The 15570-nt window shown below is 34.1% G+C and overlaps 1 protein-coding gene across 7 annotated transcripts in view; it reads left to right on the top strand.

Moving 5' to 3' along the window:
- SSBP2 (single stranded DNA binding protein 2) overlaps positions 1 to 15570 on the top strand; it is a 157701-nt gene that overhangs the window by 58793 nt on the left and 83338 nt on the right. For 4 of the 7 annotated variants that reach the window (XM_081944543.1, XM_081944539.1, XM_081944544.1 and 1 more), the window contains exons 2-4: positions 385 to 457; positions 3701 to 3762; positions 6139 to 6223. In XM_081944543.1, coding sequence (XP_081800669.1) covers positions 385 to 457; positions 3701 to 3762; positions 6139 to 6223 — 220 coding nt within the window. Of the gene's footprint in view, positions 1 to 366; positions 458 to 3700; positions 3763 to 6138; positions 6224 to 15570 lie in introns of all 7 variants that reach the window. The other 3 variants (XM_081944542.1, XM_081944538.1, XM_081944540.1) reach the window with 1 other exon arrangement.

Genomic DNA, 15570 nt, shown 5'->3' with positions numbered 1-15570 from the left:
TGGCTGCCTATGCGACCAACAGTGATAATAATGTAAGAATTGAAAAGGCATCATGGTTAAGAATTTATTTATCTGTGCTGTGCTGCTGTAATTACAGATACGGTATATTGTTTACTGTAAGCATAGCTTATGTAGATAAATATAGATTAATAGTACCTGAACATTTGTCCAATTGAGCATTTGCCCAGATAATAAAATATTGACAGACTCTGCTTTTTGTATAAAAGCTTTTTAAGCTGTGCTTGGATTTTTGTCTGTATATAATATTTTGGATGTAAAATAATAGCTTTACTGCCTTTTTCCTCTATTTAATATATATTACAATCTATTCATTTTGGAATTATTAAATAATTAGAATTTTAATAGGTTTTCTTCTGTTTCCAGGTTAGCACTATATGTATATGAATATCTTCTCCATGTAGGAGCACAGAAGTCTGCACAGACATTTTTATCAGAGGTATGTTTTCTACTCTTTTCTTATTTTTGGATTAATAGTCAACTTTTTTATATTAAAAATTATCAGTGATTCTATAGAGAATCATGGTAGTCTGACATATAGTATATATAAATGTTTAGAAATGAAATTATTTGTTATGATAATTTTTAAGGCCATAAAAATTGTAGCTATATTATTAATCTTGTTACATATCAAGTAAGAAGCACTGGGCCTGAGGGTTGTGGCCTGGTGGCCGCCAGCCCCTCCAGCAGCCAAATCAGATGAGATGTGGGAATCAGGGTCAGCATCAAGGTAACTTGGGAGGAAAGAGGGAATGAGGCTGTCAGAGAGAGAGAGAGAGAGAGAGACAGAGGCGGAACCTGCGCCATCCGACTCTTCAGATGAAGAGTCAACAGCCCACAGGTCTGGAGGTACTTGATGAAGAAGAGGAGGAACAGCTGGGTCCAGTGCCTGACACGCAGATGCGCAGAAGGCAGAGGACAGCAGTGGATATCTGTGGGCTGAGCCTTGGGACGGAAGAGCCACCACTGCTAGCAAAACCCCACCCTAGTTCTGGGGATAAAAGGCAGGGGGTGGAGATGAATAGATGTGGCAGACAACTATTCATCTCCCTGCCAGACAGCCTGCGGTGAAACTTTTTGCCGGGGCTGCTGGCGTTCCTAATAAAGGAATCATTAATTTAATTACAGAGGGTTTGTTATGTTCAGGGAGCTGGATCAGAACACTGAAACATTGCTTATCACTGTCGTTATAGTCTTATTTTAAGCCCAAACTAAAAAGAAAAAATAAGGAGAGAGAGGGAGGGGGAGAGAGAGAGAGTGACAGAGACAGAGGCAGAGAGAAAGAAAGAGAAAGAGAAATAGCTAGTTAATGTAAATCATTATTTTGACTCCCAAGCCCCAGATTTTTGCAGGTTACTAATCTAAGATTGGAGATCTTGTGCTTTTTTCCATCCTAAACTATTGCTATGTGTGGCACCTATACTAATAGTTGAAAAACGTTGTAATAGTCTATTTCATATAAAAAGAAAATATTAGACCGTTGTTGCAAATTGTTATCCAGAGCATCCTATACTAGCCTTAATTTTACTTGCATAAACTTACTGAATCACTATTTATAGTATAATTTCATTACTGATGTGGGTAAGAATTATACATATGTAGAAGCCACAATGTTGTTTTCCTTACACATATGAAAGAAATGCTATGTCATTACTAACACAGTCATTGCATCTTTGAGATGAATGATTGTATCCAAAGTGTGAAGTATGTGTGGCTTAATAATATATAAATTTGTAACATTTTGAAGTATACAGGATGAATAATGCAAATAGATAGTATTAATTGCCATGTACATTCTAATGCAAATAAACTGCTCACGCAACAGCTTTTCTTACTCTCCACAGTGATATGTTGAATGTCACTATTATAAAATAATAATATATTTGAGAAAAATAAAGTAGGTGAAATGTTTTTTTTTAAATATATATATTTTTATTTTTAAACAAACAAAAACGAACAAAAAACATAAAACACATACAACCTTCTTCCATTTCATATAGCGTGTCATTTAGTTACAAGATTTTGTGCGTCCTTCACATGGTCACCACTTACAATTATATATTGAATCACAAATTGTTCATTAGGTAAACATAAGTACATTATTATTAAATGTCAATTTTTCAACTGTAATTATTATTCCTTAATTTTAAACAAGATATTCTGAATATTGAATCCATACATACAACATCATTTTGCCTCAATAGTTCAACTCCAATTATTATTTCTACATTTTAAACAAAATATTCTATATATTGAAATCATACATACAACATTATTCCACTATATCGTTCTAATCTGTTTAACAGTGCTAAACCCTTATAGTATTGCATATATCATTCTATTATTCTTAAAATATAAAAAGTTTTCCCACTTTTTCCATTACCATGATTTTTTATCTAACCATTGATAAAACAAATCCCAAACCTTGTAAAATTGTTCATCTTCTTGTTCTCTAATTTCAAATGTCAATTTACTCATTTCCGCACATTCCATAATTTTTTGAATAGTTTCCTCCTGCATTGGTATTTTCTAATTTTTCCAATTTTTTGCAAATACAATTCTAGCTGCTGTTAAAACATTTACAATCAAGTATTTCAAGTCTCTATTATATATTTCTGGTATAATTCCCAATAAAAAAAGTCTCTGGTTTAAAGTCTATATGTTTTTGTGTCATTTTCTCCAACCACATGTGGATCTTAGTCCAATATCTTTTAGCTTCTGTGCAAGTCCACCACATCTTGTAATATGAGCCCGGTGTCGGATGACATTTCCAACACTTTTCTGATTTATTCTTGAACATTCTTGCTATTCTCGTCGGGGATAGATGCCACCTGTAAAACATCTTATACAAATTTCCTTTATATGCTGTTGACATTGTCATTTTGTAATTTTGGGACCACAATTTCTGCCACTTCTCTAATTCAATCCCATGCCCCAAAATTCCCCCCCCCCCAAGCTATCATAGTTCCTTTAACTTGCTCTTCTTCTAACTTTACCACTAGTAAACATCCATAAAGTTTTTTAATTACTTTTTCATCAGTACCTATCAAAATTTTATCTAACTCAGTCATTTTATCATAAAAACTTTACGGTCCTTGTCACATTTATATTGTATTTGCACATATGAAAACCAATTCATCTTTATACCTTCCTTTTCAGATCTTGCATAGATTTAAGTTCACCCTCTGTAGTCAATATTTCTAATAGGTGAAATGTTTCTTATAGTTCAAAAGTTATCCTATATGTGATATTTTCTTCTTTAGAAGTGTGATTATCTGGGATAAAAACTGTATAACATGAGAGCAAACATGAAATGAACCTGTTCAAATTTCTACAAAAAAACACAGATTAAGCTAGCTGTGCTTTCAGCCAGTGTTAGAACAGTTGCCATAACTAGTAGATAAGGAAAAGCATAAGAATCAATAGGTAGCTATTGGTTGATGGAGCCGAGTGTGTATTTTGCTCTGCACACTCAGAGCTACACCTATACACTCAAACTAACCTAATCCCACAAACGCAGAAGACAACACACATTCTGATATCAGTTGAAACAGATTTTTAAAATTGATCTCTGGTGATTTTAAAAGAGCCATCTTTGAATTCATTTTTGCTAAATGCTATCATTGTTTTCATGTGAATCTATCTTGCCTAAAGAAATAATCATTATTTGCATTGGTTTTAGATAAGATGGGAAAAAAACATCACATTGGGCGAACCCCCAGGATTCTTACACTCTTGGTGGTGGTAAGTGTTTCAATTTACAAAGATTGTATGGGTTGTTAAAGTATTATACTTGTACAAAACCTGATTTTTATCAAAGGTAATAAGAAATTTTGCTAACTAATTGGAAGACTAATGTCAACCGCATTTAATATTGAACTGTCATTTCATTTCCTCAAAAAGATAAAATTAATTATGCAATTATTTCAGTTTAACCTTGCTCATTTTTCTTTCAGACAGATTGACACTCAAATTTTCCGGATCTTATGCTTTTCCCCCTTTAGATGTTCCTATAGAACTACAAACACGCACCTAAACTAGTTTGATGTGACAACTGCTTGTTAAGATTCTGCAGAAATGCCAGTACATATATATGTAAATTGTTATTGTCAGAAACAAAGTAGGTTTCTGACTTCAGAGCTCTTTTATATTTGGGAGCATCTGGAGTGCCAATCAATGGCTTCAAAATGATCAATGTGAACAGGTGATTAAAGCGCCACCTAATTTATATGCAAACATTGTGCATAATTCTTGTTTGAAAAAAAGGACAGGGGCTTTGATTGTCCAGTTATTCCCATCATTTTGAAGCCAATGAATGTTGCTGTCATTACCCCTGTAGGTGCACAGAGAATAATTCTGTATACAGGAGCAATAGTATTAATTTTAGGGCAGGAGGAGATTATACATGCACATCCTTCTGTGTGGCATCTGCCACTGACACAAATGAGAAAATCCTTTGCGGAAGAAAAGAATAGGTCTGGTCATGTATCAGTAATGATTTAGAGGATGTTATTCAGTTATCATGTAATAAGTGCAGCCTTTATATGATATTCATTAAAACAATTTATTTAATTTTCAGGCTTCAATCCCAGTATAAAAATGATGTGGCTGTTTTAAGAATAATTTTAACTTTAATGACTACCCTCTTTCAAGCAGTTGCATTTTTTTCAGATTCATAAAAAAGATTTTATTTATTTATTTATATATATATATATATATATATATATATATATATATATATATATATATATATATATATATATATATATATATATATATATATATATATATATATATATATATATATATATAATCTCTACACTATTAATTGGTTTTAAAAGCTTGTAATATTTATTACATAAGGAAAGGATTTAAGTTAGTTGTCTTATTTTGTTTATTAAATTGATGGAGTCCTTAAATTAGGTGATAACCAGAGGATTCTAGGGTTTAGACTAGAAAGTTGAAAAAAAATCTTAGAAGAAAGCAGTGTTGTATTGTTGTCAAGAAATCTGCAGAGAAAATGTCTGAAATTTCCAGAAGCATAAGCAAAGCTCAAGTCAAAAATAACAGGGTATTTTACCAATTAATGCAAAAGAAAACTAAAGCTATAAATACCAGGATAGATACTCATTTATAAATAGACAAAGTTGTATTTATAATTAATAAATATTATTAATCTAAGAGACTTTTAGCTGTCCTCTATCTTCAATGCTGCCTTCTCCCTTTCAGTCCTTTATATAAAAACAATCTCTTCTGGAACTTCATAATGTAAAATTGTTTATGATTTTGTAAGATGTTCTAATGATATAATGATATCAAAAATCAGCAATTTTCTAATGTTTATAGACACAAATTGCTCATCTCAGATGTTAAACTGTTCTAGATTAAATATTGGTGGGTGTTTTTAAAGTTTTTTTTAAGACAGACTTTATTTGATAATTAGATGCTTATCAGTTGCATGATCCTTGAATGTTTTCATTTTAACACAAATTAAATTATAGTAGGATATTTATCTGTTTAGCAGTCAATTAGGCTATCCTAATTATTAGGCTATAATTATTCTTAAGTATGTGTAGTTCCAACAGAATGGGAATACTGCATACATTTTGCTTTCAGAGTACGAAGAGGGTATCAGGCATGCCTCCTTCAATATCCAAGAAAGAAAAACCTCAACTCCATTTGAATAGAGATAAAGTATGTTTACTAGATATGAATTGAAAGCAACAAAAAGGAAAGCAAGATCTGAGCAAGAAAGGCACAAACACGTACATATCAAATGATTGCCCAGCCCCCTCCCTCCAGTTACCCCAGCCCAATGTCCAATCTGCAACTCCCTAAGGTGTCATGTGGGGTGCATCTTCAAAGGGCCTCATCAGGTTGGTCTGCGAGACGGTTGGCCTTGACCAAGCCCAAACATCAGCCATCAGCAAGCACAGAGGATGGGTGAGAACAAAACTCCCTTTCCCAATACCATGCCCCCACCATCCCCATTTTTATGGCAGCCGATAGCAAGCAAGTGAAGCAGAGCGTAATAAAGTAGTAATTACTATAATGTATGTGTATAGATGGGATGTACCTAAAAAAATAAGTTACAAATTGTGCATTCTTTTTTATTTTTAGTGTGTTTTGGGATCTCTATTGTGCAGCTCCAGAAAGACGTGAAACATGTGAACACTCAAGTGAAGCTAAAGCCTTTCATGATTATGTAAGTTTTATGTTCATTGATTACATTTTGTCTGAGCTTTGTTTGGAAATGATAACGGCTATGAATTTAGTAATTTTCAATGTGCTGGAAGAGCTACTGCTTCCAAATTTTTGTATTCCCTTGATAGGTAATGGAAATGAAACTAATACGTATTAACCTTGTATACAGTACAAAAGTTTGTTTTATGTAGGTTAGCAAAGGCTCATCCTTAAGAGACATCAAAATAACCACCCTGTGGATAAGGTCAAAGAAGTCAATTTTTCAGTTAAATATGGGTAGTGTTGGCAAGGAAGAATGAAAAAGATGTATAAGCAAGATGATATTAACTGCAACATGTTGAAGACTAAAAAGTATTGTCCAATTGTATTGTTCACCACATAATTAATGGGGAAAATTGCTTAAGAAAAAATCAAGCTGAAGAAACAAAATTATCAGATGGTTTGGTTTTGTAAATGTTTAGTAGTGGACTGGAAGTGGACAACTGGCAGATATTTTAACACAAATTTATATGAAATCAGTGGAAAGGCCTTGCATCTATTCCTTATAATAAATAGATCATCAATATGAAAAATTTTTAAAGAATAACATTGCTTTTGGGTTTAACATGAGATTATTGAAATACAACATTTTGGTTTTCTTGGTAGTATTCTAAAGTAGATTGCTGAAAGCAAAAAATTACCAGGGTGTATGTATTAGGTATGATTGTAAACAAGTATGTTTTGAGTTAACATTTATACCTGTAAATAGCACTGTGCTATTGTAACTGTGTTACAATGTAGGTTTAGTGGTAATCATGTGTAAAAATTCTAAATATGACTAGGCTTACATTCAGATGTTTAATTATATCAGAAGTCCGTAATGTTTTGAGCCAATTGCAATCTTAAAAATTTGAAATCATATTAAAAAAATGTATCTATTTAACAGTTATCATGATAATTATGACAAGTCACAGACAAAAGCAAACTGATAATTTTGTTCCCTGTCAACCCACCCCACAGGTGGATTTTTCCTTCTTTCCCTTCCAAAGTCAGGACTATTAACATCCATTATTTTTATTTTTATAAGAATGACTGAAGGTCAAAGATGGTACAGAGAGGCATTCCTAGAAATAAAGATAGAGTGAAAGTAACTTTGGTCATCATATTGCCTGTTTTGAGTTATAGATTCCGAAATGGAAAATGCTGTCTTTTAGTTCCAGATTCATAATCAGATGATTTGTTTAGTAAAAGACTTGGTTAAATGTATAACAGCAGGAATAGCTCACATAAATAATGTTGTCAAGTCTTACATTCCCTGAGATTCTTTTCCTGATTCCCATCCCGGTTTTAGCTACTGTATATAATGTTATTATGAGCGAGTATATTGTGCAGCTGGACCTCTGTTTAAAAAAGCAAGGGTGTTCAATATCAGTTTGCTGAAGAAACAATCCTTTTCTAAGACCTGGTAGCATGTTGAATAGCTTAATATTTTGATCGAATAACTCTTCTGAAACATAGTAATAATAGCTTCCAAAAAGGTCATTGTAACAGCAGGACATCACAAGAAAAAGGTACCTAGTAAAGCCCTAATACATTTAGATCTCGGCTAAAAGATCTTGAAATACATTCTAATTTTAAATAATTAGGGCTCTAGAGTGCTTAAGATTCAAAAACACAAATATAGGACCTGGCTGCAGCTACTTAAAGCAGACGTTTCTGGGATTATTTTGAAATGCATCCAGAGTGCTGCATCCCATAAATCTTTATGGGCATCCCCAATCAGTATATAGAAATGTTCTCTTAACAATTTAGATCCAGCTTTTACAAAGTATCCCTATATGCATAAATGGGAACATTCTTTGTCACATCTTTTCTAGTAGTGGAATGTTCAAAGAAACATTTACAGAACAGGTTTCTTAAAAGAGATTTTCGGAGTGTTCTATGGGTGGGACGTGATGATTCAGTGGCTAAGACGCTGAGCTTGCTGATCAGAAAGGTCGGCAGTTCAGTGGTTCGAATCCCTAGCGCTGCGTAATGGAGTGAGCTCCTATTACTTTTCCCAGCTTCTGCCAACTGAGCAGTTCGAAAGCATGTAAAAATGTAAGTAGAAAAATAGGAACCACCTTTGATGGGAAGGTAACAGTGTTCTGTGTGCCTTTGGCGTTTAGTCATGCTGGCTACATGACCACGGAGACATCTTCGGACAGTGCTGGCTCTTCGGCTTTGAAATGGAGATGAGCACCATTCCCTAGAATCGGAAATGACTAGCACATATGTACAAGGGGAATCTTTACCTATGGTGTTTTACTTCAGGCAATTGGAACTTTGTTTTTCAGAAGTGTTTTGCAATTGCCTCCTTCCTAGGACTGAAAGAAAGTGACTGACCCAAGATTACCCAGCTGGCTACGTGCCCAAGATGGGACTAGAACTCCCAGTCTCCCAGTTTCTAGCCTGATACCTTTAGCACCTCACAAAACTGATTCTTAGCATTTGAATAGTTATAGAAAATGAACCTTTAAAAAAAAAACGTGGTAAAACTAAATTGCTTCTGTTAAAGTACTCAGTGTTTCTGTCTTAGTCTAAACTGGGAAAATAATTTCATATAGGATGCAGTTGGACGTGATTCCTTTGTAATTTTTGACATTCCAATTATGCATTAAAACTGTTTTATCTTGACTGATAATCTGATTAAATATATGCCAAAAGAGAGATAAATGTTACAGAAATAATGCTACGGATATAGCCGTGTTAGGTACTCTTCACAAGCCAACAACTACATAATTCTAGATGATCCTCTGAATATTGAGCTTATTGTTAAAATTGAGCATATGTATTTTAAAAGAAGCCATCATATTGCCTATGGAACAGGCTCATTCTGCCATAATATGACCCTTTAATGATATAAATACAAAAAAATGTAAAAGGAGTTCAGCAAAATCTTATTTCATTAATGGATAGGATTGTTAGCAAGATAAATAAAATTTTCTATTATGACTATTGCTTGATTAGTTTCCAGATTTTGAATTGCACATTTATGTAGAATTTCTTTGAATTAGTTGTTAAATCAGTTAAGCCAACCTCAACTACTGATTGATTGGTTAAATTAGTCTTAATTATTACCTAGTGTTATTTTAAAACTTGAACTAGAAGTTTGCAATTTAAACAAACCAAAACTCCCTTGCAAACAATAAATGACCTTGGAACTGTGATTCTTACACAGATTTTAAAGTCTATAGAAGTTCAAGGTCACTGACCAACCTCTGCACCCAACAATATGTGAAATCAGATTGTTTGTTTCTGAACTTGTGGCCAGGACAATATAGGAATATTGTTAGATTTGCAACAGCTATAAAATCTCTGTAGGGATAGAGAAGTTAAAATGCTATGATGGATCCAATGACTTCTAGAATGTACGCAAGGAATTTCTCACTTCATTTCTTCATGATAATGTTGAAATCCTGGCTAATCGAAGAACATGGAGACTGCCTATGTGGCTGACATTATCCATTCTAAGTCTTGTTCCCTCTAACAGAGCTAAATTGTCGCTTTGGTTTATTAGATAGTTGAGAGCAATGAAGCAAATACATAGAAGATTAAAGTAGAAATGAGGAATTCTTGTGATGAGTCAGACCAAACACAGAATGATGCATATTTAAAACCCATCTAAAATCTTACTCTGTGGTAGTAGATGCAGTAAAGAGGGATTACTTCTCTGTCTCCATTGCATCTGCACAGAACAAAACAGCAATGCTTCTCCGTACTGTATGGCATCTCCTCCGTCTAGATGTTAGGTCGGGGAGCCTGAACAGTCGGAGGCTCGCTGTGAGCAGTTTTCATTGTTCTTTGCAGACAAAGTCGATCGGAGTTGCCTTGACTTGGACTCCAGTGTTTGGACAGGTCATAGGAGGTAAGCTTGGTAATGGTTCATATGGATTATTTTCATCTTGTAAGATCTTGGGGATATGAGCAGGATATATGGAGAGATAAGAGCCAATACTTGCTTACTCAGTCCTTAAGCTTTTCTCCTAGCTGATACACTAATCAAGTTGGTTTGGCCCTTTGGTTAAGGGAGGTGAGCACTGATCTTTGGGTCACAAGATGTATTTCCACCTGCTCTTAAAGAAGGCACTAATAAACTCTTTACTTAAATAAACCCTCTATTATGTTGAAGAATCCATGTAACTATAGTCAAATCTCAAATATTTTATGTTGAGTCAAAGTTGATAATATGGTGGCCTCATAGCTCCCATTGTTTTTATTTATAATGAGCCAATAACCCGCCGTTGTTTGGGTATTTATTTATAGGGGGAAATGCCCAGACCAAACGTAATTTCTAATGTTGGATTTTCCCCCTTACCAGAAGGAACCCCCTTGTGGAGTACCGTGAAACTGTTACCATGGCAACTCCACTGCACTGTATAGTAGAAGCCATTTTATGGCAGTATAGTAAAAACCATTTTAAGACACAACAGTCTGTATCTTAACGGAATACACACCCCGAGGGGTGTTAAGGCTGTATTAACCCCACAGTATTTTTTTCCATAGAGTAAGTCATCTGTGTACCAAGTTTGATTGAAATTGCTTGAGGCGTTACAGAGTTATGCTGGAACACATGCATGCACACACGCGCACAAACACACACACACACACACACACACAGAGAGATTTGAATCCCTTTCAATAGGTACTTCATCTGGGATATGATACTTAAATTACTTTGATTGCTATAGTGATGTCCTGGGCCAGAAAACAACTGTCTAGCCCTCTGATTCAGTTGTTGTCTTTGAAACAAATCACATGAAATACTTAAGAATTAAGTTCTATTTCTATTTCAAACAGATTAGTGTCAAATAAAACAATTGGGCAGCTTTGACAGGAACTCACAATCTATATGTAGCTGTAGTGTTCATACTACGTCTCTTGTTTTTTCTTCTAACCAATTCAAATTTAGCTTAATATTTTTTACTTCATAGTCTTAAAGGCTATAAAATCTCTATATCCCCCACCATAAAAGTAGACAAATCATGGTATCTTTCAATGCAGTCTGGCAGAACTTGGCCTTGATAGCACTGTTTTATAATACATGCAGTCCTTTATATTGTAATGTTGTAATACTAGGTGGTTTCTGTTTAGCATGTACATTATTATCTGCACTGAATGTTGATTAGAGCCTGCTGTTTCTATCATTATCAACTGACCCAGTTAGTCTGAACAGTGGGTGAGGGGGGAGTTGTTCCCCTTTTCCAGAAGTTCATGTATTTATTATATGGGAGAAGTCCTTCTGGTTAGCTCCCAGGCTATAGAAAGTTGGTCCCTGGATTCTGTATTTGACACACATTTTACTAGGATTTAGAAAATGACCAGTCATATTTATTTTGCAAAACCTTTGGCACTATAAATTTGTTTTAACTGTATCAATTTGACTTTGTGTTCTATTTTGTATTTTGCTTTATAATTGTAAGCTTCTATAAGAGCTTATTATCATGGCCAAATTATCGGTACCCCTGAACTTTACCGTGAAATAAGTAAAAACTGACACAAGTAAATGGCATCCACCATTTTTTATTCCAAAGTCCTTAGCATGAATACTTTGCTTTTAATATATGATTTCTGGTAAATGAGAAAGCAAATAAAGATAGCATGGACATAATTTTTGTTACCTTAATTAATATTTAATAACATAACCTTTTGTGGCAATCAAGTGCTTCTTGAAGTTTGAATGGAACTTCTATGCTTCTCAACTGGCAATTTGTTCCACTTTTCATGAACAAACTAGTCCAGCTGGGTTCTTTCTTCTAAATGTGAGTTTAAATTCTTTCCATACATTTCTGTTAGGTTTAGATCATAGCAGGCTACTTGAGAATAGTCCGGTGTTAGTTTTTGAACCATTCTTCTGTGTGTTTGAAATTATTGGAGGATCTATGACCTGCAACTGAGACAGAGTTTTCTAACACCAAACATTATTGTTTCATCCCACAATGCCTTGATAATCTTGTGATTTCATGGTGCTTGGCATAGATTCAAGTACTTGCAAGATCCTGTTAGCATATCTTTTACATTTTAGAATTAATTCATTTGATCATGTTTCATGTCTAATCTTCCTAGTATGGCAGACATCAATCTTGCAAATTTGAAAGTACACACCTGGATCATTTCACTTAGAATCTAAAAAACTATCTTGCTCCTCACTTATTATCCAGATGCAGGGTATGCCTTCTCTTATCTGACCATTCCATAGCCAGAATCTCTTTCCTCTTCTCCCAAGGTTCTTCCCACAAGTTTGTAGGAACCTTATGGCCCCTTCTCCAACATTTCACAGTAAGGATGGTATTCTTTTCTTGAAAAGCACTGTTTTTATTCTATGGACATAGTGCTACTATGACTTACCAAAAACCTCAAATTTTGTTTCATCAGTTCAAAGGCATTCTTATTTGGCATTACAGGTTCACTTGAGTGTGGATACGTTTTTGCAATATATTTTGTCCTGAGCACTAGCCTCAATTTTATAAAATATGATGGATATTAAAAGCTAAACTTATTAGAAGGACAGTCTGCTTTGACTAATCAAAAAAATGCTAAATCTCAGGTCAGTCAATTAGAAAATAAATTCATATACCTTTTCCTTGTATTTGAATTGACAAAGTTGCAGATTAATTTTTATCAGTTGCGTTAATGTATTAAAAAGATTATATAAGAGAAGCTTTGGAGTTCAGTTTCAGACTTAGGTGTGTGGACTTCAGTTTCTGGAATGCCATGTTGCCCAGGTTAGGGAAAGAAGATGATATGTAACTTGGGTTAGATATCATGGTGTTGTTTATTTTTAATACATAGCTTGATGCTTTGGATATAAGATATAGGTACCAAGCCAGTTGAAATAATAACTGCAGTTATAATTTACTGCAGTTAATTTACGACACTGGACAAGTACCAAAGTCCTAGTGCAGCCACTTTGGTAAAAGCATTATTTTAGAAAAAGAAAATTGCATGGGGAAATTCAGAAGGACTAGATATTTCAAGAATAGCTTGGGTTGTAGCTACAACGAAAATTGTAGCAGCTCAGCTGGAAGTACACGACATACAGTATCATAATCATATATTTGCAGAATGCTAATGAGCTATGTTAATTTGTTTCAGAAATTTCAGTGTTGACCAGCTAAAGAAACGAACTTAAAATAAAAGTCCAAAGCTAAATTTTAATTATATGAAAAGTAGAAAATAACTTGGGAGATGGCTAGGTTATAGTGAGAAAATTAAAGGTATTATTTTTTAAAAAATTGATAAAGTCATTTAATGAGAGCGATGTAGTACAGGAAGTCAGAACTAAATAAACACATTATGGTTTAATGTTATGGCAATGTTGATTGACCTAATTCAATATGGTAAGCCAAGATGTATCCTAAAATTTTCTGGGTTCAGTCCATTGATTTTGTCCAATTATTGTATACTGTTATTTACAGTTTAGTATATTGTATAGTATATTTAGTATATAGAAGGATGTGGTGGCTCAATGGCTAAGACACTGAGCTTGTCGATGAGAAGGTTGGCAGTTCAGCGGTATTAATCTCTAGCACCACATAATGGAGTGAGCTCCTGTTACTTGTCCCAGCTTCTGCCAACCTAGCAGTTCGAAAGCATGTTAAAAATGCAAGTAGAAAAATAGGAACCACCTTTGGTGGAAAGGTAACAGTGCTCCATGCACCTTCAGCGTTTAGTCATGTTGGCCACATGACCACAGAGACGTCTTTGGACAGCGCTGGCTCTTCAGCTTAGAAATGGAGATGAGTACCGCCTCTAGAGCCAGAAATGACTAGTACGCATATGTGGGAGAACCTTTACTGTTACCTTTTATATTGTGGCAACCCAGGCATTTGATAATGTTCTTTCACAAGATAAATCCATTTTTCATTACTAGAACAGTCATTTTTAATGTTTCATGAATCAAATAGAAAGTAGTGTTCTACAAAGTTAATTAGTTAACAGGACCTGGAAGATTAAGCAGGTTTGTTCCCGATTATATAATGGATGGCGAACACAGAAATGCTGGGGCTATAGATTTCACAGGGAAATTGAAAGAAAAAATCAAATAGGAAATGATTTCCATGCTGTTTTCAAGCAAACTGCATGGATCTTTTCTAACTCACTGAGAGTTGAGTTTAACTTAAAAGAGACTTCATTTTTATATGCATTTTATTTTAGTCTCTGATCAACAGAATTCTAATGATCTCATTTGATTTCACTAGGAGAGTTTTCTAGTATCAGATACAGTGAATTGTGAACAAGCATTAGAAAAAAAACAGCCTTTGTATTTTGCAACGTATAACTAAAATCTGTATTATTTTTTATTGAAGATATTGAATAGTTTGTGCCTCAAAAAATAGCTTTTTTTCTGACACTAAAGAACCAGTACCTTAATAAGTTGCCAAGTTCAGAGCCATTACTCATAAATGGACTAGAATCAACATATTATTGCATATGTTTGATGAACCATGGAGTCACTTTAATGTTCATTTTCACTTATTTGGTTTCTAAATTCATGCTGTTGGGATCTAAACAGTGGTCAGTATTCTTTGTTCTAGTTGCTCAACAGTTTCTATTTAATATTATTCAGAAGTTTTTTGAATTGCACCAGCTGCTTTCATTATGGGAATCAGAAAAAGATCCCATATTAGAAAGATCATTTTCTTCTCTTATTTGAGCAGAATAAATTGTTATGATATTTTTGGATGCTTTGACTTGTTCTTTTGAATAACTCTATTCAAGGTAAGCTTATTTTCAGCGGTGTTCAGAAAATTATCCTACTTCTGGAAACCATTTAAATGTTTTTGTATAACAAATAGGGTTGTGCAGTGCTTCAAATTGAAAATGAAACTCAGAGTGCATGAGAATGAACCTATTAGCAGTTTAGAAGTCAGAGTAAATTTAACCAAGCTGTGGATAATGTCTGAATAACTGAACCATTTGGGCTTTTAGTGACAAACTGGAATTGCTATCTACTATGTTACTATTATGTAAGTTATGTCTTGTATGATAGTTTATAATTGTCTCTTGTTTACTAAAGGCTACCAGATTATAGGATGGGATTGAATTGACAAGCAAATTTGTAATTAGAGTTGACAAGTAGTTTTGTTAATGGTTCTGAAACAAATATTCAGGATTCAGTTACTGTATTTGTATTCTGCAGTGTTTACCCTAAATAAGAGCTGTGCTCTTTTAAAACACAGAGATGGATAGATAGATTGCTGAAGAATTGCAGGGGTGGGGGAATAAGGAATGGGTTAGGGTTTATTCTGCACATGTTCTCTGCTTGTGTTTATTAAATAATTAATTCAGCTAGATAATTGAAATTGTTTTACTGTTGATCAGATGAGA

This window comes from Natrix helvetica (assembly GCF_964273705.1).
Source record: "Natrix helvetica genome assembly, chromosome: 2".
Taxonomy (NCBI): domain Eukaryota; kingdom Metazoa; phylum Chordata; class Lepidosauria; order Squamata; family Natricidae; genus Natrix; species Natrix helvetica.
This window is presented reverse-complemented; position numbering and strand designations above follow the sequence as displayed.